The following is a 23,938-nucleotide window of genomic DNA, read 5'->3' on the forward strand; positions in this document are numbered from 1 at the left end:
CACTTTTATTGAAATATAATGGTATAACAATATAAAGTGACATCTACACTGCAACATTCATACTAAGACCTGTGAGGAACTGCAAGGTTACATACCAGATTAAGACTCATCCGGCAAGGAAATGGGACAGGACAGATTTCTGTAAATGAGTATTAGCTCCCTGAAGAGTGACAGGACAATGTAAATAACACACTTCAGAGGCATTGTCCCACATTTCTTTATCGTCATCATAATGTTGTCTACACTAATTATCAATTAGTTTAATTGAAAAGAACCATGTGATGCACAAGTGAATCATAATCTAGCAAATCAAATTATATCACTTCAACAGTTACAAATGAAGTTCCATGCAAAACATGAAACAAGGCTGCGTAACATCTTCAACTCTTACACCAAAGAATATTAAGGTGCAAAAATTAATACAATTGTAAATGCACATCACAAACAGAAACAGATTAGCTCAACATATGTTCAAAGAAACCTGTGCGAACATGGATATCTACAAGTGTAAAATATACACAACTAATTGCACTTACACGTTTTATGCCTAAGATTCTTAAACACTTTGAAAAGTGTAATTTCCTTACTTTTAGATATAACACTTCAATAAAACACTCTTCATTCATTGTGAATGTTATCTTACAGTCCTGTTCATACCAGAGTACCCATTGCATTTGTCATTTCCCATAAAACACAAAATTGGTTGACATTAGGGAGGCTTGCATTAATTAACACACATTCATAACAGTAAATAATTATAGCAACGAAACAATCCTAATGATACATTTCACTTCATGTAAAGTACATTAAGGTGGGATATAGCTTGTTAGGATTGATGCATGTCTGCCAGATGGTTTTACCTGCAATCCAAGAATGCTACAAATAACATACCTTGCTTTAAAAAATATTGAACCTCTTTCGTTACATGCAGAACAATACCTACAGAAGAAACTTATCTTTCTGTCTCTCGATAGCATTTAGTGTAATATACCAACAACCCCTTTTATTAAATCCTCAGCATGAAAAGGTTCCAGTCATGACCATCAGGTCTTACAAAACTGGGTATGTATCACTTGCAGTCAATATTTTGTGGGTACAAAATAATTTTTAAATATATTACACTGGACCCCATTTATGAGACAGATAATCACTATAAGAGAAAACAATGTTTCAACATTGTAAGGCATGTATTTGTATAGATAAATATAAAATACACACACAGACAGTAGCAAAAATGTAGTACATGATCATGAAATTCAGTATATGATTTTAAAGGCAGTGCAACACTATCATACCTAACTCCATGCAGCAGTCTTTGTTGAGAAATTAACTCGGCTAAATTTCCCTCAAACCTGAAAGTTCATTATGTTCACAACAGCACACCTCTACCATAGGCAAGGGACAAAATGAAGTGACAAACTGTTCCACTACTTCTGATGTTCCTGGCACATGAAGATAACAATGAACTAATCAGCCTTATTTAAAGGCCAGAGATATAGCAAACATACTGCTTACAGACAAAGGTTACCAGTGTGATTGGTTTCCTCATCTCCATGGATCTCATGCACCATAACGAACGGCTGGGAGCAGGACTGCAAACTACAAGGCAAGGTACACACTTCTGCAAACAGAAACATACACATAACAATCATTTCTAAAATATGCACTATAAATAAATGTACATCTCATCCACCATGAGACAGCAGTTTATTCTCAAATTTACAGTAATTTGGTATAACGGCCTTGCTTCTTAGAACTTTTGAATTAAACACTGCACAATAATGTACTAACAATGAAATGGTCAAGCCTTCTGTACCCACCCCCCCAATCAATGAATTAAAAAACATCACATGGTTAATTTTTTATTAAGGTTATTTATAATTTATTTAAGGAATGTTGACTGTGCAGAAATTAAATTCAAAACTGTAGGACTGTGGCTACAATTACATTCACAAACAAGTTGTGAACTGTCACACAGAATTCTATAAACTGTGTATATAAATGTATTTCAACAGCAGATTTCCAAGAAAACTATAGCATCATGAAAATATTCCTACTGCAATTTAACAAATTTATTACTGAAATATATCCCAAGTCATACTAAAAGTGAGTTGTAGTCCTTTGGTTGACAAAACATGTTTGTTCTAAACAGAAAACATAATGATCACTCCTTCCAAGACATCTTGCTGTTCTCTTATCTGAAAAGAAGAAAGTACATTCAGTTGTTTATAAAAGCACCGCACTAGAGGTGGGCAAACCTGAAGATAGGACAGATTCAGCCAAGATATTTATTGGGCATACTTCAAGAAATCATACATGAACCACTGAAAGCTATTCTTAATATACTTCAGAAAGATGGCTGTCTTCTGGGTTGTTACGCTGTGTAGTCTGGTAGATTGATGCTGGAGGCAGCAAGGACCTCTAAAATATCGGTAAACTTCTACCAGACTACACGACGCAACAGCTCAGAAGACAGCCATCTTCAGACTCACTGCAGTGAAAACCTCCAATCATGCTTCAGAAAACCCTCTAGAATTGCCAGCAAAAATATTGTATCCTTTATGACCTCTATTACTAAAGAGTTTGTCCGACTCTTCTCTTCTGTATTAAAACTATAGATGTTGCATTACAGATGCTGTTTCATTGTTTATTTAAAGTACAATACAAGATTACCTTCAGCAATAAAGTTTAGAGTACTGATATTCTGTATAGCAGATTCCTTAAGGCTGTTATTACTGTTCATTGAAATATCACAAGAATCTTCAAATTCAAAACTTTCTGGCTTTGAAGACTTTTTAAAACTGTATATTGTTAAACATACATGTAAAGTGCAAATGTCTGAGGCTAAATGTGCTAAAATTATAAGTTAATTACAACAGATTAACTGACATTCTCAATGAAATTACATTAACACAAATATCAATAAAATGTATAAATACAATGGGTGCTCCAAGTATAAAAATCTTTCATGATAATCACTCAAAATACAACACACACAGGCTGATGGTGATTGCAATGGATGACAATCAATAAAAGGGTTGTTCACAAACACTTTGGTACAGATTAAGGCATCACATCTTGTTTCACTGGACATAAATACAACTGAAAAGTATGCAGTCTCATAGCAAGACTATGATATAAAAAAAATATTTATGTCTAAAACAGATGAAAATACCCAAGTTACTATTATGGCTGTCTACCTACATTCCTGTGGGTACTGGATCTAGCAGTGCAGTCAGGGCTCTCTGAAGGCCCCCCTAACAGGATAAGGGGTTCAAAATAGACCCAGCAGTGGTCTCAGTGCCTGAGGCAATTTAAGTCTCCCCCCCCCCCCCAATTCAATTCTAATAATACCTACACTCTTCTAGTCTGTAATATATCAGTAAGATACAAAATACACTTCATGGGGTATTCCATACACATTTCAAGGTAATTGAGGGTAAAAATTATTTTTTGTTTCCTTAATGAATGTTATTAATATTAAGGTGACATGTTCCTGTCCACACATTTCTCATATTAACTATTGCTGTCAAACATCACAAGTAATTTTCTTTTAACATGAGCCTCAAATGCAGTAAATGCTGTTCAGATTCACACTAACCACTGATGTGTAGTTTAAATCTTAAATATATATTCAAACAGAAATAAACAATATCTGGAAAAAGTGTTCCTTTTTGAATAACAGCAGTAAAGGATATTCAGGAAATGGACATGTATAACGTTATGTAGCCACGAATAAATTATTTTTGACCTGTTGAGTCATCTCAGCTATTGCACACTAATGAAACCCAAATAAAGAAGATGCAACTCAGTAGAAAGAAGTAATACATAGAGGAATTTTATGACATTATAACTTATAGTTTTTATAAACAAAAATGGCAGTAGACAAGGAAGACATTTACACTATGAAGAGCTTCAAGACTTGCACTCTTCACACAAATGTTAAGGCAAATACATCAATCAAAATTTGATTTCAATGCCTATGTAAAGCCTTTTCACGATGTCTGATGACATTTATTTGATATAAACAAACTGAACTATGCTCTGGCATGAAAAACACATAACATAGATTAAATATCAAAAGATACCCCAAGTGTTTTTATTACTTTCAGACCGTCAATTCACAAATTCCAACCCAGGTGACGTATGACGAACATGATTTTTTTTTTAAAAAAGGGGGATAATTATGGGTAAAAGTACCAATGTTAAGCAGAATTTACAATGATAACGTAATATCAAAACAATTTAACATGTTTATATACACAGCATGCAACATGAACAGTTAATTTAAAAATAACATGAGTTTGAAATAATGCAGTTAAACACAATTTACTTCAGAATTAAAAATATACAAAACAGCTCTGAAATTTAGACATTGCACAAATAAGTATGGAGAAGCTGCATGAAAAGGTTCTGCATAAACTGATCTCATAATTTGGTGATTTAAACTGGCCATGTAGATGTCCTAATTTGTCAGCCCTAAACTATTTATTGTGGGGTTATCTGAAGAGCTGCATACTTATAAAGCATTTACTGCAGTCACTTCCAAAAAGTGAACAGCGTATGTATCAGACTTAATTTCCAAGATTTCTGTCATTTTAATGTGTCAGTTATGTTATTCACTCAAACTGAATTTATTCTTAAATGAAAATAAGTCAGTCTTCTCTGTCAGACCCTGTATATCAACATCACAGCTCACAGCATAAATCACTTCAATCTGCATATTGCATAAAAATATGTTTATGTTAGTGACTTGGAGCACAACAGGTCGTAAGTATGTTAATATGCCTTTGAAGACAACCATTAATGCATATATGACCCACACTAATCTGAGTTCATGAAAGACCCAATTATGCATGAATTAAAGTTCTGAGTGAGGTTACTACCACATCCAACATGGATGGTTCCCATGTATCAAGACTCAACTGAAATAATTTGTCTTTAATGGCACTTATATGAATATTTTAAGGCACACTTGCACCAAACACAGTAAAACAGGTAAGTCTGACGAAGCACGTTTGGAAATGGCAACTGACAAATGTCTGCTTGTAAATTATATTTACAAAAGCTTCATCAACTGCACAGTTTATACATTATTAAACAGTATGCCTATGGATGGTGCATCATGGCCAGTATTTGCGTGGAGGGATTTAGGGAGAATGATCTGGACAATAACCAGGCTGAGAATCAAATTTGGGGCCCCTGAATACCCAACTGCACATTTACAGGATGACTACCTGAACCAGACAGCCAAATAAATGTGATGGGCAGAGTCAAAGATGTGTCCACTGTAGTAGAACACTGAAGGAAGACGACATAACAATTAAAATTGTAAAACCCTAATGAATCAGAGATTTGGAAATGAGAGTCACCTATTAGAGAATTAATTTATAATTGCACACAGGCCTTTGGTAAGGCTCTGACCTTTAAATATGTTATGTCAACATGTGCAGATGCTGGTAACTCATATGTCTGCCTCCTGTTTCATTTGTCAGTTAAAGTTCGAAATGGTTATGAACTTAAGAGAAAGAGGAAAACAAGTATAAGTTAGCCCATGACACAAAAAGAAGCACAATTAATGGAACATCATAAAACTGCATGAATTAACAAATCATCAAACCCTATTTTGGTAAATCATATTTCATAATTTTACTTCATCAAAAATTATTTCTTAATATGCCACAGGAAATGCAATATTACGGGTATTCTACAGGTGGGAGACAGAAGCAACAACAAAGTTTAACAATACGCAAATTCCAAAATTGTTGTAACACCTGCTAATGATGCAGAAGGGAATTACTTTTGTAAATATACTATTCTAACTAAAATACTGATATGCTGAGTCAACATCAAAACAGTGAATGTTCCACTGGCATAAATCAGAATAGGAAATACCAGTTTCTACCACTACTATTTTAAAACTCCCAATCAAAGAGCACAATAATGTTAACAGTTTCATGGCAAGCTATAGTTTGATATGACACTGTTCCACCAGTCAGCCACATCATCATCATCATCATCATCATCACCACCATCATTCACACACATACCATTAACGTGTCATCCAGGAACAGGAAATTTAATTCCTGTATTACACGGCCACTGTAACGGCTTAGCAATATGTCAGTGAGCGCATGGCTAGCTGGTCTGCATATAAGATGCTTCATGTGGATAATGAATGTTAATAATTACATAACAAATGAAAACAACTTAAAACAGATCAAAAACATGAACTACACATGTCCACCTACTGTGAACAAATATATAACTAAAATGGCAACCCATAACTCAGAAATACTTGTACATTCAGATTAAGTGACTGACATAAAACACATCATTAATCCATGATCTAGAACGGTAATGTGAAATATGTACAATATTAAATCTGTCAACCTTCAGATCAAATTTGTATGTAATATAACAGAGTCCTAGTACGAATGTTGTTGGCAAGATTAACCACTTAAAAGAAACTAAATGAAACATTTTCTTCTTCATTCCAATGCAACAAATATATTACTTCTGACCTCATAAATGTAATGTACCATATTGTACATTAACAGGCACCTATGGCTAGACAATGAAAGTTAATTACATGACAGCATTCACACATGCACGGCAATCAATCATCACGTCCGAGGGCAGCTGTGGCTATCTTCACATTCTGTTCAACAGGCACACCTTTAATGAAACAACTTTTAAATTCACTCATCATCAAGAATACTGAGGATCAATAAATCCATTAAAATATGTTGGAAAATCCACAAACTGTTAAAATAAACTAATATGGCCATCAAAATAGTTGCTACTTGCAACTTTACATACAGATCAGAACAAGACAATATTGACCTTTTACAGCCCAGTGATAACTAGATGAACCACCAGCTTTAATAACCAATAACTATTTGCCCACAGAGTGTAGGAATGAATTTAGTATCACTTGCAGAATAAATATTGTAATATCTTACCTGAAAACCATTAACATGTAATGAATTTTAATAAACATTGAAACTATAATCATGAAACTTATTGTGTAGATCGACTGTCAATTTAACAACTAATAGAGCCATTACACAGTTCCTTAGCCCCCACATTCAGTTTTAATAGCTGGATCAGATTAGTAAAAATCATGATTCATGGGACACAAGACACTAAATTGTAACACAGGATGCTGCATTTAAAACTCGACCAAAACTACTACACATAAGCCCCTCCACACACAAAATTATAAAAACCAAAGGCAATATTAAATTTTTGCAACAGTATCCTCTTGTTGGCATATAGAAACTGAGAGTACAATTATAATCTAAAGAATAAATGTTATGCACCAATGCATAAATTTGAAACTACATGCATTAATTAAAACACAGAAAAATAAATATTTAGCAAGCGGTGCCAAGTAGCCATTGAAGACTATGTAACAATGTAAGGAACAGTTAAAGTTGTAACATTATTACAAATTATTCATTGCAGACTATGGAAATTTCCATTACCATCACAAATATATTCACCAGAAAATAGTCGAAACCTTCCTTTCAAGTAACAATCGAAGATCCTCAATGATAAAAGCTTAACATGCCAGACGTTCGACAACTCAGCATAAAGAGGAAATAATCACCATAGTGCTATCTACTCCTTATCTAGTTGATATACAAGAGTTGTTACAAATTATTTTTGTACCTTTGACAATTTATTTTCAATAAATTAAGCTGCCCACAGCACTGAAGGTTTAACTGACATTCAAAGTTTGTAATGTAACATGCCTACTGCGCAAAAAGCTGGCGACTTGTGGTGCACCAAAAATAGTAACACATTTGCAGACAGCGAGCTGAGTTCTGCAGTTTCAGCCAACAATCTGGAAGATTGTAAGGAAGCATTTTCAAATGACAAACTACAATTTTCAAATTTTATTATAAGAAATCAAAATGAATAATGGCAAATGCTTCACTTTCTGTGGCATAATTATGATAAAAATTTCCAACAATGAAAATTTTCTTCCCAGTGTTGCAATCTGTGACAAAGCTAACTTTCACTTATCCAGAACAGCAATCCAAACTCTATGAGGATCACTTGCTTAGATGGCTTGACAGAGATGGATCTACAGTGACCTCATAGATGAAACTTCACAGGATATTTCCAGGAGTCTGTCAATGCCCTGAAACCTCGGTAAACTCAGAATTCAAGGTGCTAGTGAATTAGCTGACGTCCAAATGTTGTACACTGTGTGGATTGAACTTGATTATCATTTCATGTGTGTGTGGAGTGACCTATCTTCTCCTATCCAAAACCTACAAGTGGCAATAAACTCTGGTTTAATATGAGTAGTTTAGATTATTTAATACAAAATGTCAAAATTGGAAATATAATTTGTAATAACCCTCTATAGCAGTTATGTAACTTAACTCTATGAGAAACTGATACCTGGCCTTACAAAATATCTGACTTGAGTCCATTAATTTATGAAAGCAGGAATCCTCGATGCCACAGTGATAAAATGCTGACCCTCAAAATTCAGATGTAAAGAAAAATAATTAACCAAATTATTTGTAATGGAACCGAGACAAGCACTTGGACACTTATTTTTTTTCTTTCCCATTCATGATTTATAAGATCCACTGAATTGTTTAACATGGCAAACACATTTCACACAGAATACTGCAACTCATTCACACCTCAACCACAGGTACTATCGGACAACCTGGTAACAGTTACGCTTTGTGCTGCACCTCTGATATCTGTATCGACTGCCAACAAGAATAACACTGCTTTCTTCTGCCAACAAGAATAACACTGCTTTCTTCTCTTGTTCATTCTGGCACAGCTGGCTTGTAGATTCATTTCTCAGAATGTAAAGTCAAAGAGATCAGTAAGTCCTTCCTCATCACCCAAACTGAAGCTGTAATCTGATTCAGACAACGGAGGCTCAAGGGTGAGGAAGGGTTCACTGCTGAATGAGCCATGACTGGACAATCCTGATATGTCAATAACAGAGTCACTCTCTGCACAAAAAGAAAAACACAATTATTAACAATAACATGAACAGGACTTGGCAAATCATGGGAGCAAGATCACTATAGTGAACTGAAAATTCACCACTTTTCCATATATTATTTGTTTTCCTCATTTATCTCCATACACAGAATCCTTCTGGGTGTTAAGAACAAAAGTTTCATTATAAGCAAACTGAAGAACTTCAGTTGTAAATTGAACCTCTATCAAGAAATATTACATAAAAAAGTGTGGATTATCAAAGCAGCGACTTTAAAAAGTGTACCATTCTCAAGTTTCTGTACATCATCTTGGAGTAGCAACAATGCCAACAAATCATCTTATTTCATTTGCAGTACTGAAGTCTATGCAAGTCCTGCACCCTTGATCTTGGCTTCAGGATAACATGAATTGCACTGCATTCAAGTTAATTTGTTCCATAGTCATTCATGTACTTACTAACATTTGAGAATGTCTACATCACTGTCCATTCACCACAAAATTTAATTAAATACACAGTTGAGTACTTGGCACAATGATTCCTGAATTGAGGAAAACAATAAAAGATCCAACAGAGTTTTTGATACTTTTACTTGGTCAACAGGAAGCGTTGTGGAAGGATGTGATGTCAGTGACAGAATATAGTCTCTGCACTGCCAGAAGGAACTTTTACCATCAAATGGCATACCTGCAAATTCAAATGACTGGCATGTCAATTAAAAAAATCATTTAAATGCCTACACAGGTTAACAAACCTTTATCAAAAGCAAATGCAGATGTACTTAGTTAACATGAATGACCAGTCAATGGGAGGGGGAGAAAAAAATGCAAAGGAGTGGTCAGTTCCGGAATAAGGCACAAACGTGGCAACGAGCAGCCAAATATAAAAAAGGGTATGTATGACATTTGAGTCTATGTTCTTCCCGAAAATTTAAAATCCTGAAGAATCAAGAATTAGCCTGATGTAATTTCTGGGCTGGCTCCCATACCAAAGCAGATTACTTTTGTGAATCCTGCCTACGAGAATACAATTATCCATTCAGCATTCCTAGTCTCTCCACCATAATCAATCCCTGCAAACAGCTCAGTTCTCCTCTTCCTGGCCTGCCACTAAAATCAAGCAACATGCAGGGACCAAAGCAAACTCCACATTTAATGCAAGGAAGCAAGCATTAAAAGGTAATGCAGGATCTGCGACTCTGAACTAAGCTGAATCCCATGGTGCTACAATCGGATTCTGTGAAGCAGCCATGCAATCCAGCTCAGCCAAGAGTGCATGCCACTGAGCAAAGCAAAAATGCACACTACCTCCATCAGAACACAACATATGGTACAGCATCTTCCCACACAGAAAACATTCAACCCAAGGTTTTGTTTCAAAAACAGACAATTTTCACTTACAAAAACCCCAGCGCCAATGTAAAGCCACACATACATCAACCAGAACATAAGTTGAACTTTCACTATAATTTCTTTAATTTGGTAATTGGTCTGAAGGGCACATACATTCCACTGTATGTCTATATCCAGAGTCAGTTCAATTTACCTACTAATTTGTCATAAATCTCACTTTCCATGTTTGTCTTCACATAAATTTATTTTTCAAATTTCAAACTGCAGGTAAGCTCCTGTACATTTCAATAAAAATTCTCCAGAACTCTCTACTTATAGTCACAGCCAAAATTGCAGCAATACCACTGTCTGTGGGCATTCAAAGTCCATGTGCATCTACATACGATGAGAATATATTAATTTGACAATCCAGAAAATTAATTCCTAACACTTTTTATGAGAGCATTCCCCATTTAAACTATAAAAACTCAAAACTCAGTCAACTGTGAAGCACACTTTACAGAGCCACAATAATTACTCATGAAATATGTAATAAACTTCCTGGTATCAGAACCCACAGGTTCAACACCGACAACACCAAAGCCCGCCAAGAAATATATAAATCCATAAATTAATCAGCAAAGACCAGCAAATGCAGAATCCATGCATAATGTAATGCAAAGCTCACGAAATCCATGAACTGTGCCTAGAAACATACAGTACATCCTGAAGCAGTCCACAAGTTAAGGAACACCAGCAAAAGTCCAACCACAAGGACATCCACAGCTGCTAGCCTAAAGTCGGGTCCACAATTGTGCATTCAGCAGTAACCCAACAGCGAATACACATGTGTGGACATTGTTGCTGCAACATTTGCTCGTTTGGTTTATGGCAAGCCCCAATCCACGATGCCGTTGGTTCTTCGACGAATGATGATATTACATTATGCCACTAATCAATGTGGGCATTCACCAGAACACACACCTGAACCTCAGGATCGTGTTGTATTAGAGCCGAACACACACGTGTGGACCTGGCTTTACACTTCAATTTCTGTAGATTTATAGACATAACTCAGAAAGCAGACACTGAAGACACATGCAAAATACTGGTACAACATTAAAATAATTTTGAACATTCAGAAACCCCAATCTGGTTTTTCAGTAGATCAGATATATGACAAAAAAGTATCACTCAAAATTACTCATATCACCCTGTACTATGGCACGTTTCAAGAAACACCATGTACGTGGTTTTGGCATCAAATTCCACTCCGCACTCACAATTTATTTGCAGTTTGCAACTGTAAACATGAAATTGATGCTGCTATTCTTATTATTCTCATTTTATTTTTTACAAAAACCTACTTAAAATTGATACATTAACTATGTTGGACACAACCTCAAACTTTTGCACTGATGCTGTGTTGGATGGATTATGACAAAATATTCTGAGAGAGATATAATCCAAAATGGAATTTCAGCAGTTTTATTAGGAAGTTATATTTTCACCTTTATTGTAAGGAGATATCACATTTAAAGCCCCGTATTACAGGGCTTCTGGACAAATTTTAGGTCTGGGGTTTTAATGGTTCAGTAGCATGCTAATATGATGCACGGTCATCTGAACTGCTTATGACCGGCAAATTAACAAATTACACAGTTTAACTCTGGACAAATCTTCTTTTAATAAGAAATATAACCACAAATATGCAACAATGGAACTTAATACACAATTTTGTTTGTTCCTACATTTTGTAAGACCTTCCTATATGCATATGCCATATGTTACAGAAACGCAGTACAGCATCCACTTCATGCAAAGTTAGTTCTTTACTGCGAGCAAGATGTAAGTAATGTTATATAAAATTCTTCTAATACTAATGTCCTTGTTAAATACCAGCGTCCACACTAGAAACGGCATCTTACCTCAAAAAGCATCTGTAATGGACAATAATGTCTTGCAGCTTCCACTGTTAGTACAGAAAATGCACAAAAGTTACAGCCTGCAGCAGATGACACGCTAGTAACTAGAACTCTGTCTGTGATGTGACACCAGCTACCGCACAAGGTCACAGCCAGAGTTCCGGCACCAACGCACCGTACTAGGCAGCAAGCCAAAGCACATTCTTTTAAACTCGCATGCAAATATCACACGGCCAATAGAAGCAGCAATATTAGCATGACTCAAAGAATCATAAATAAGCCAATTGCAAAGATGCTAATGTTAATGGGCATAAATAAATGAATAACTCCATTAACTACGGCAACATTCCAACATAAATCAGCAGTTTCATACATACAGAATCTACAATTACATTATTCAGCTATTCTACAGTGCTGTTATCAACCATTGAAAATATTTAGTTTCAAATGACATGGTAGATTAACATAAAGGACTGGGAGAACTGTAGGGTATAGCCATGGCTTACTTTAATGTACTATCTTAGCATTTGCATGGACAAAAGGGGGCACATGAACAGCCTATGTAGACCATGCATAGCAGGAATTCAAAATGAGCATCTTCCAGTATCAAACATATTTATTATTACCACTCAGTCTGAAAACCGAAGTTGAAGTGCAACATTTTGTCAAAAAATAACCTATATCTTCAAATGAACATAACTTAATTAATATGTTAACTGGTTAAAGTGCATAACTATCTGGTGCAAAACAGTATGGAAATTTAAGCGCATTCCTTAAACATCAAGTTTCAAATTTGTGTCAATCTACAATTTGCAAAGAAATTTAAAAGTAAATGTTCACATAACATAAATGATGGCCAGTAAAAGTATAACAAAACTTCTTTTAACAAGTGCAAAAACAGCTCTAGTGACTATTAAAATTCTGGTTTTTGGGTAATTTCACAATTTACATACAGACAGGCCTGAACTATTGTACAGACTTACTTTATTGTAACATATTCACGTATAAGACAAGATAAGTAGTAAGTGTTTATACTCAGAAGTGACGCTTGCATTATGAATAGTAGCCACACTGTGTGGTGCTGCTGAGAACTACTTGACAACAATTTTGCAGAATAAAGCATAAAGCTAAGGTGATAATCAAAGTTACAATGTTCAGATCTAATGATTCAAATTTTCTGCAGAGCTACTACCAGGTGTTATTCTTTATTCTTAGTGCAATTACTAATGAACAGAATCCATCTTTACACATAAGAGTTCACCATTTTCTATTCCTATGCTTTACATCCCATAAACTAGAAATAAACATTGAAGTCCCCATATACATCAGCACTTACTGCATACGTCCCTCAAAAAATGATGACCATCATTACCGGAATTGAGCCATTGTCCTGTTTGGAATACACAGTTTAAAATGATTCCCTCTAGCTTGTCAGATATCATTGGCATCTTCTGCAAATTGGTTTACATTGATACAACAGCTTCAGAACTCAATTTCCAGGCATTCCTTCCAAATAATCTAGCCAATTCTTTTTGATTACTTCCATTTGAATATAATTATTTTTGTTTCAGAGGTCAATATTGTATACATAAATTGTACTACACTTTAATTTTACAAGATAACCCAATAAACCAGGAATGTGTATATAGATAAAAATGGTTATTCTGAATGGTGTGATGCAACATTCTTGGGCACCATTAGCTATTTTGTATAAATTTTACAAACTTTTACTTAGAGTTTAGGTGTCCTTAACTCCAGATAAAATTAAATTTATCCAAAATAAAATCACAAAATGTCAATCAGATCTTCTTGCAAAAAATTCCATACTGGGCACATATAAGCCATACACTGAACTAAAAGCATTGTTTTATATACATTATTTTACACTAAATTTCTGCCAAACCTTCTAGTACAAATCAATGACTGAAAACAATTAGCAATCCAATCTCACACACCACTTACCAGCACAAACACAAAATACATAAAAACCTTCACATAATGAAATGAAATCCCCAACTTCTGTAATCTGTCACATAAACATACTTAAAAATAAATGTGAAAGCCACTTCATGCTGTGTTCCTTTCCTTCAAATACCATACCACACATACAATGCACTCATCAGCTGCTTTATGATGGCCCTTGGCAGGTGCAAGAGGGCAAAAACAGAAAAGGAATGTATCCAGTGAGGTAATTAAAACAAGTTCCATAACTGGTAGCAAGATGAGGTAGTGGCACTACAGCATCAAATATGATGGAAACCATTAACCTTTCATTACCAAGTGACAAAATTCCAATGCAATATTAAGAAAAATTTGTTTAATTTTGAACATAAATTATTTTTCTTAAAAGTGACTCACTGTACCCATACTTTGTACTAGCAATATACTAAGAACTGATATTTACACTTGCTAGCATCACCCCACCAAAATCCCAAACCTCAACCTGCCTCGCTCATGGCTATCTACAAACTGACAACCAGACCTCCTGAATGATGCGTTTTTTGTGAAAAGACCTGAACATTACGGCGCAGTGGAAACTTGAGGGCCGTCATCAGGTAAGAGAGTAGTACAAGCCATGAGTTTCTCACCTGAAATATGACTGTTGTGTTGATCTTCAGTCTGCAGCTGAAACCTTCCACCACCCATTGGTTCAAAGTCATCTGGCTCTGATATCAGCACATTATGTATCCTAGAAAGTACTGATACGGTTTCTACGTCTTCGCTCACCGGTTCATCTTTTATCACAAAACTCTGTGATATCTGAGTTTGTTCCAGATCCGTATGACTGCTTGGACGAGTAACAGCAGAATCTTCGGTAGTATTATAACACACTACTGACTCAGATGTACTACTAACAGATATTGTTTGTTGATGAACATACTCAACAGCACCAACTGCAGAACATGAAGGTATAGGTTCATTTGTAGTTCTCGAAGTGTCATCACTATTTCCATGATATTGTGATTCGTCGCGGCATACGAATACCTCTATTTCGCCATTTTCACTCTTCATATACATCTGTAAGCCCTACAACAAAAACCCGAATACATCACTTCCAAGGTACAAAAATTACACCTAAAAAGTCATGTAAATCACTTTATAACAAGTCATATGTAGCAGATGCCAAACCAAAGAATATAACATTCTTTCTTCTGTTTCTACTTTCCAACCACAGGAGAAGTAAAAGATGCAGAAAAATGCCTCTAGAGTGATATCTACCATAAAATATGATTACACGCAAAACAGTAGTGCCCACACCTATATGTACAGTTGTGATACTGAAACATGCCCAAAACAATGAACCTGAGGGTTCGAGGAGGTGCATGAGACATGTAATAGTTATATGCAGTAATGTAGGTAGATGGAATTAGCGTCCTGTTTAGCTGTACAACCCACTAAATGGCACTCCCTATCAGACAAGATGGTACAACATAAATTGATGTTTGAGAAACTTAACCAGATTCTTGAGTTCTACAGCAGAAATGAAGTGCAGGTTAAAATATGCAAGAAAAATAAATTTGAAATTTAACTACAAGAGGTTTAACCCCTTCATGTTTGAAGATGGCCGTCTCCTGAGATATAGCACCATGTAGCGTAGTCCAACACATGGTGAGCAATGTTTTAGAGGAGCTTACTGCTGTAATTATCAGGCCAGACAGAGGCAGCAAGATCCTGTATGTTGACAAGTTGAACAATATCTACCATACGAAAAGGTGCAACATTCCAGACGACAGCCATCTTCAGTCCTAAGTCAGCGTCGAGGATGGAAAATATATTAAAACAATGCAAGTAACAACATAAAGAATCGCTATATAAAATGCAGCACCTGCTAATTTAAAGACTCCGCAACCCAATATTATTGAAACATGTACTCTATTTAAAAAATAAACTTATACTAACTTGACTGGGATGAGGCACTTGCAATTTCGCCTCTGGTGGTGCCTTGATGGCCATGATAGTCTGATGCTTGTACTCGGAAATACCTCGCAAGTCCTGGTATGTTATGTAGGCATACCGCTTGTCTTCACTCAGCTGCCGCAAGTTACATTCTGTGCCAAAGTGATTTGATAAATGGCATCACATTCCACTTTACACATTTAAAGGAAAAGAAAAACATAAAATTCAGCTAATTGTATGGCCTGAAAACTCAAGACTCCAGATTATTTACAATGCAATTAACTCATTGCGCAGACTGAAGAATGTATTTTAACAGAACAAGTTAGAAACTATGCACACAATTCTCGTATGTTTGTCAAAGTACCTTTCTTCTACATTTTTAGCCAGAATTGTGCTAGAAGAAAAAAAACTAAACACTAAACCAGATTACCATAAAATACATAATCCACCTCATAATACTGTAAAATGGCATGAAAGAGATGGACATACTTAAGAATTTATGGCATTCCATCCTACCAGCATTTGTAATCAGCTGATCCAGCATGTTTTCTTTGGCTTCAAGATCTTCGATATCACTCTGCAGACTGCCAGCTGACATACCACCTGTATCACAAGGAATCTGACCACCCCTACGAAATCAAGCACAATAATGGACTAAAATGAATGCAGCGGCTGGCTGTCTTCAAATACATTTCACAGTATACCTAGAAGTATCTTGATTGTAACACAGAACTACACAGCAAAATGTAAAAATATCCTACAACAAATATCTTCTAAAAATACAATACACAGTACAGCTACAAATACCCATCGTCTCAGATTATAATCTTACAAATTTGCAAGAATCCTCACAGCTGCTCACACATTAATTTATGGAAAATCAGGATGACACTGACTATGTAGGATTTGAGGTTTTCAGGGTGATGAGTCTGAAGATGGAGGCAGTAAGGACCTCTGAAATGTTGGTAAACTTCTACCAGACTACACGGCACAACAACCCAGAGGACGACCACCTTCTGACAATGACTATACTGACCTTTCATAAATTTGTGAATACACAATAAAAAAAATAAAAAAATAGACCACCAGAAAAATGAAACAAAACGTACAAACTTTACGATAAAAATGACAAATTTACCTTGACAATGTTTTTTAATCCAGGTCCCAACTTTCCCCCATTTATCAGTGCTCTACCATATTTATAAGTGGTTGGTCAGAATGATTAAAAACCCTGCACATTTTCAAAAAGCTGACAGTAATACCCACGCAACATTGAAGTTCACAGGAGCAGACAACTCATCTATGGCTCACCGTAGACCAGTAACGAAAATCAGGCCAGTGGACATAAAGGTAAGTACTCAATTTAGATAATACAAAGTTTCCTGTGTAATCGACATCCAGTGTCGTTTTTGTAAAGTACAACCATCTATGCCTTAAAACTAACCATCGTCCTATGAATCGTATGATTTAATATGAAATAATTTATCTGCCACTGATGATGACCTCTTGAGGTCGTTTGGCACCAAGTGTCTTTTTGAAGTGTAAACAGTTTTGTTTGTATGCATGATTTTATATATCAATACACTGCACAGTATGCAAGGCTTTAAGAAAGTAGGCTTGTAAATTCAAATAAGACTTCGGATTATGTGCATTTTATACAGGTAACTTGATATGTGAATAAATTTGGTACAGGCATCTTATAAATTATTCTAAAGAACTGCAACTGGCATTCAAGCACAGCAACACAATTACATGTACCAAAAATATACAAGAACAGTAACCTCAATGCAAATAATCATTTCTAACTGCATACAAATTAAGAAAAATGGACATCCAGTTGCTTTACCTCCACTGAATATTATTCTTAGATTTCTTCTCTAAAATGCCAATCCCCTCAAGCACATTCGTGATGTCATAAATTCGTCTTTTCTGTACATCAAGGCACTCAGAAGCTACGTTCAGGTCTACTACTCCATCTGGCGATGACTGGAGTAGACCAACAAACTTCTTGGTTAACAGACCTAAAGAAGTGTCATATCGTGTCCTCTCCACAGGTTTACCTGCACATGGAAATTGCGAGTGATAATGCACATAAGAATTTAATATATCCTTTTTCAAAATAAAAATAATTACAACTTACCAGCTGCATGATGACAGTGCAAGTACCCAAGTAAACCATTAGCTGACTACAATACTACTAGATTTCAGGCCAAATTTTAATATTTTCTCTCTTCTCATACACAGCTTTTCTAGAATTCTGGTCATACTAAATTAAAGAGAAATCAATAAAAAAACTTTTGTAATGTTGACTGTCATGTGTAGCCGATGGGTCTCGACTTGTGTGAGCTGGAACACGATCACACAGCGATAAAAAATTACAGAATAATAATAAAAAAATAAACACCGAAGTTACACGAGAGAATATTTCATTACTGGAAAAAGTGGTAAACCAGCTCATATAATAAAGCTATATGAAAGTTAACAAATTAAAGTTGTTCTAAATAATTTGCATTCCTTGTTATAAAATTACCAGGAAGAGACTCCAAATTTCAAACTGTAAATTAATAATTATCCTTAAGCTACCACATTTAACTTCAATGCAACATTCAACTTTATCCCACATGACAATTCCCTTTTGGTTGTGAAATTCTGTCTCTTTAAGTTATAAAAACACATTCTTGTTGGTCCGACAGTGTGAAGAGTCTGAAGTTTTATAAAAATGTTACATGGCTGCCATGCTTTTGCAAATCTCATGATTCAAATGAGACTTTGACACTTGTGGCAACATTTCTCAATTTAAATGGTCAGAACTAACTAACTAGATGGCTTACCGAACCCGAAGGTTCATCACCGCATTAACCAAAGCCCTCCACCAGACCCTGTCCTGGGCCAACAAAATCCAGTTTCCTTCAACTCCTCTCTCCCATAGATCCCGCCTGAGATTATCCTCCCATCTACGTCTCCCCAGCGGTCTCTTCCCTTCAGGTTTCCCAACCAGTACCTGGTGCACACCTCTTGTAACATCCATGCGCGCTACATGCCCAGCCCATCTCATTCTTCTCGACTTAATCACCCTGGCAATACTGGGCGAGGAGTACAGATTTTTAAGGTCATCATTATGCAGTCAGAGGACTGGAAAAAGTGTTTTATGAATATAAAAGTGAGTGAGTGATTGATGTGCTGGTAATATTTGCAACCCTTATATGTATAGTACATAATAACCTAATCCTCGTGATTTCAGAATTTCAACTTAAAATTACATTCTTTTCATAAAACAGCGAAAAATAATGCATTGCGTAAGGGTAAAGGGTTGAGATCCTTAGGCTGGGAACCACCACACTGCAGATATCAAATTCAGATGCTTACTCAACGCAAAACTCTGGTATGGGCTCCGTTAAAACAGCATGCTTCATATCTCTAAATCCAAAGCACTGGAAAAAAGAACAAAACTATGTGGAAGAACAACTAAGGCGACACTTTCTATGGAGGGGGAACATACGCAACACAGCTTTTGATGCGGGACTGGAGTTTAAAGTTGAGGCCCCACTGGAATTGGAGACAGTGCGTATTCTTTTGGTGGAACGAGGAGTCTTGAATCCCTCTTCGCTGGCAGGAGATGCTTCAAGGTTTAAGCGCCGTTTCACCGCCTAAAAGAAAATGCAAGTGTGAACCACCTACTATCTGATTCCTGCAAACACAGAACTTAAAAAGTTTGATATTAGTTGATATATTTAGAGCTTAACAATTGGTCAATTGTGCAAATTACTGATGTGACTTTTGCGCATACTAAATGTCCAACACACTTTATATTCATTGAACACTACTGGGGCTCAGTCATACTGAAGCTGAAGATCGATGACAAGGTGGTGCAGACTAGCCAATTAAAGGCTGAGTTTGGGAAAAGGAATACAACCCTGTTTCAGCCACATAAAAACAGGTAATACAAAAGTCCCTTGCAAGGGCCAGTTCACAATTAGGCAGTCCCTTAATGTGACTGAACTAAGGACTCCAAAAACAAATTTCCCCAAGACAAAAGCCTGAATATAAACCAGTGTTAGCTGATTTCCAAAGCATAAATTTCTTTACATACTTATATCCTACCCCTAGACAATTGTAAGACTACTTCAGTCTGTTTCCACAATATCCGCCTCAAAGCTATTCTCCCATTTCCTTCCCAATCTTCTCAAGAGATCCCCCAAAAGTTCTGCACACATTTCCTGTCTCCCCCACAGTAACACTAGGAGAGAAGTAACAATCACAAAGGTCATAATTATGTAATACCCCAAACTGCTACTCAATTTACCCACCTTGGGTTCAAACATTTTCTCCACGTCTTTTGTTACATCACAGTAACACAACATGTTTCAAAGCCATACAAATTGCAATGAACTGATACAATCACAAATATATCACAGGCAGCGAGAATAAGAAAACCTACACCAAGATCAAAATTAAGTATATACGAGGAGCGATCGGAAAGTTTCCAGACTGTGCCTATAAAAACCCGTACACTTATCTCAGGTATTAAATTCATCCATCACCCTCGAAGTAGTTCCCCTGGGAGTGAACACAACGATCCCAGCGCAGCTGCCAAGCCTGGAAGCATCCCTGAAAATCTTTCTTTGTCAGCCTGTCAAGCACCATCTGCGATTCTGCCTGAATCTCTTCCATCGTCTCAAATCTCCTTCCCTTTAGCTGAATTTTCATCTTTGGGAAGAGGAAGAAATCACACGGAGCTAAATAAGGAGGGTGCGGGATGACGGCCATGGTGTTTGAGGCCAAAAACTGCCGAACTTTGAGGGCGGTGTGCGCTGGCGCGTTGTCATGATGCAGCAGCCAGTTGTGGTTGCGCCACTTTGCCGGCCGCTTCCGTCTCACATCTTCACGCAACAATATCACACAAGTCGTTGATGGTACGACGTCGATCTTCGTGAATGGCCTGCCGAATCTTCGTAACATTTTCGGGAGTTGTGCTCGAAGATGGTCGTCCAGAACGCTCGTCACCATCGGCAGAGGTTCGGCCATTTTTAAAACGTGAATGCCACACAAAAGTTTGTGCACGACCCATTGCGGACTCCCCAAATGCTTGCTTTAGCATTTCATAGGTTTCCGTAGCCGTTTTGGTGAGTCTTTGGCAAAATTTGATGCACACGCCATTCCGAAATCGCAGGAGGGTCGGTGTAATGCACTACCAAAACGCCCGTAACTAAGAAACAAATGCTAATTCGATGATGCCGGCTGGCACACTGATTCACTATGAATGTAGGCCGCACCCCCTAAAGGCAGAAGCTCGTACTACATCTGGTTCGCCCCCAATTGACACAGTCTTGAAACTTTCCGATCTCACCTCGTATTAACTTGAACATGGCTATCTTCTGGGTTGTTCTGCCGTGTAGTCTGGTAGATGTTTACCACTGTTTCTAAGACACTTACCATCTCCACCATCAGAGAAATATGCAACCCAGAAGACAGCTTTGAAAATCTCAAATCCTACAAGCGAACTTACTCGCGGTTTCAGAAACTGAAAAGAGTGTTTCCATCACTACTTTTAGGAATACACAAAAATAATTTAGTATGTAATATATATATATGTATACACATATAAATATAAAATGAAGCATATGCACTTGAATCACTAAACAACCTGCAGAACAGTCCCAGTAAACTCAACAAATACAATGCAACAAATTTCTTCTTTCCTCAGGAATTAAAATTTAAGACACTAAAAGCGGTGAGATAGAGAATGTAAAAAAGTATATATCAAGCCACACATCTTTAGCATTAATTAAAATGGCAAACTTCAACATAAAAATTTCACTCAGAAATTTTATAAGCCATACTTAATACACTTTTAACACAATTTACAACTAATAAAATTAAGCAGATAGAACTGTAATATTTACATTTGTATTCCTCTTAAACCCAAAAACCATGTTAACAGCACTGAGAAGATTCAGAACAGATCAACTGAATTCCTTAAAACCCAAGACGTGTTCAAAAGTCCTATTGTTTGGAGAACATTAACCCCTGTGGAATTAAGTTAATTTGTTACCTCAAAGAATTCAGCCACATTACTAACCTTAATAAGACTTTCAATGATTCAATAAAATTTAGATTATGTTATCAAGCAAGAACTTCTTAGCTAATGTGTCAGTTTCCTACCTATTATTTTTTATACACTCAAAAAATGTTTGTAATATAGAAGGAACACATTTAACCATGAAACATGCCGAACAAGAACTCACACAAGAGTCCTATACCTGAAATACATAGAAGCATACCTCAGTCCTTGGTGGAGCTGTGGTAGGTCTTCGAATGATCTGGTGTTGAGGTGTCTGACCATATTCATGATCAAGTAAATGGTATGATGATGGACTGATTAGTGTCAGGCCATGATGTGATTGTGATTGTGCCACAGTGACATCACCATTATTACTGACCTCCATATATCCTCTTGAACCTATTATGAATAAATTGCAATTAAAACTTAATTGCATACAACCTCATACTAAATATTTGGGGCTGTATGTACTGAAGTTCAAAATACACTCTGAAAACTTTCAACTGTAAGTGACCAAAATACAAACCCAGCTTTGTAGAAGCCATATCAGGAGTAGCCAAGATTCGTGAGTCATCTGCCAAAGTCACTGCTCGCCGAACACGAGGCATCTTTGTGTCTAGGCTAGAAAGCAAGACAACAAGCTTGGTTTAACCTATGTTATTCAGATGAAGCTCAACACATCACTCAAAGCAAATGACGACCACACCTGAAATTGGAGATTAGCTTTCTTTTGAACCAAGGATTGGAAAAGGCCACAACCCTTTGTAGCTACTTCACACCAATCACTAAATTTATATGAAATACAAATTTATTACTACACTTCCTTGAAAAAACAAGATCATGAAAAAGCAATAGGTTAAACCACCTACAAAACGCAGAATACTGAAAATTTTCAAAGCTATAATTATACACACCTTTCTCCTGTATAAATTACGTTTTAAAAAGTCCAACGTAACGCATATATCCTGGCAACAGTAAACAGATTACGATAAAATATCTTAACATTAAAAGCACGTGTTTAAATAATTGCATAGCAGGGGGCCGTGTACGGATTCCACAACGTCTGAAGGACGAAATCTAAATAATGAAATGGGTTACCAATGAAGTTTACCGTACTACGCCATGGTTCACACGCGTCAGTTTCCACCCATGTTTTACATATCATAGACATATATGAAGTGAACTTTAATTTACGTTTAATCTGGCCTTGGCTGTTTATTTATGGTGCATCTTGGTAAACCTCGACTTCGTGTACATTCCGAAACTAAAGAACTTCATGGAGTACTTATGCCCACGTTCATAACAAGACCGTTACCTTGAATCATTACTTACCCTTGCGACGATCAACTACAAACTTCAGCAGTGCTTGATATTAAATTTCATTAACTTCCAAACAATTTAAACGCTACATGTTCACAAAAAAGATCCAATGATGCCGAGCATCAACGTGTAGTCTTTTGTTTTGTGATTGGCGTACAAGCCGCAGTTACCGCATAATAATCAAGCAAATTTCCTTTATATAAATGACTTTATGCAGAAAAATGGTCTCATTAAATGTTCATGAGCATAATACATAGCTCATGTGCAGGTACGAACTGCTTATCAAGATTTTATAATCGGCATGTACAAACGCTTCGAAATCACTCGCCACAAATCAACTTTGCGTGGTTCCAGCCATCTGCTAAAAACAGCCAGTAGCAACAATGAATGTGGCGCGAAGTTGTATTTCCCGCAAATA

General features: G+C 36.3%; 1 protein-coding gene and 1 long non-coding RNA gene across 4 annotated transcripts; both read right to left on the reverse strand.

The window, feature by feature from the left end:
* Positions 1-199: 199 nt before the first annotated feature.
* LOC110828772 (uncharacterized) lies at positions 200-2,198 on the reverse strand. The gene is made up of 3 exons (XR_015533623.1): positions 2,102-2,198; positions 1,516-1,621; positions 200-860 (listed from the first exon to the last, which is right to left on the reverse strand). It is a non-coding gene; the product is annotated as an uncharacterized LOC110828772 (long non-coding RNA).
* Positions 200-23,909, reverse strand: E2f1 (E2F transcription factor 1). Of its 3 annotated transcripts, XM_087342720.1 has the most exons (10): positions 23,312-23,488; positions 23,115-23,165; positions 22,727-22,821; positions 22,421-22,599; positions 19,639-19,786; positions 17,986-18,199; positions 16,656-16,768; positions 16,143-16,291; positions 14,831-15,269; positions 200-8,996 (listed from the first exon to the last, which is right to left on the reverse strand). In XM_087342720.1, exons 3-10 carry the CDS (start codon positions 22,806-22,808, stop codon positions 8,839-8,841), a joined length of 1,482 nt encoding a protein of 493 aa, XP_087198846.1. In that variant the 5' UTR covers positions 22,809-22,821; positions 23,115-23,165; positions 23,312-23,488; the 3' UTR covers positions 200-8,838. The 3 variants fall into 3 exon arrangements, with proteins under 3 accessions (XP_087198846.1, XP_021917465.1, XP_021917466.1); XM_022061773.2 differs by lacking the exons at positions 23,115-23,165; positions 23,312-23,488 and adding an exon at positions 23,533-23,909; XM_022061774.2 differs by having other exon boundaries at positions 23,115-23,488.
* Between the last annotated feature and the right edge of the window lie 29 nt (positions 23,910-23,938).

Source organism: Zootermopsis nevadensis, unplaced genomic scaffold (assembly GCF_977971745.1).
Source record: "Zootermopsis nevadensis isolate Lab colony 2312 unplaced genomic scaffold, Znev_1.0 Znev_ptg000004l, whole genome shotgun sequence".
Lineage (NCBI taxonomy): Eukaryota > Metazoa > Arthropoda > Insecta > Blattodea > Termopsidae > Zootermopsis > Zootermopsis nevadensis.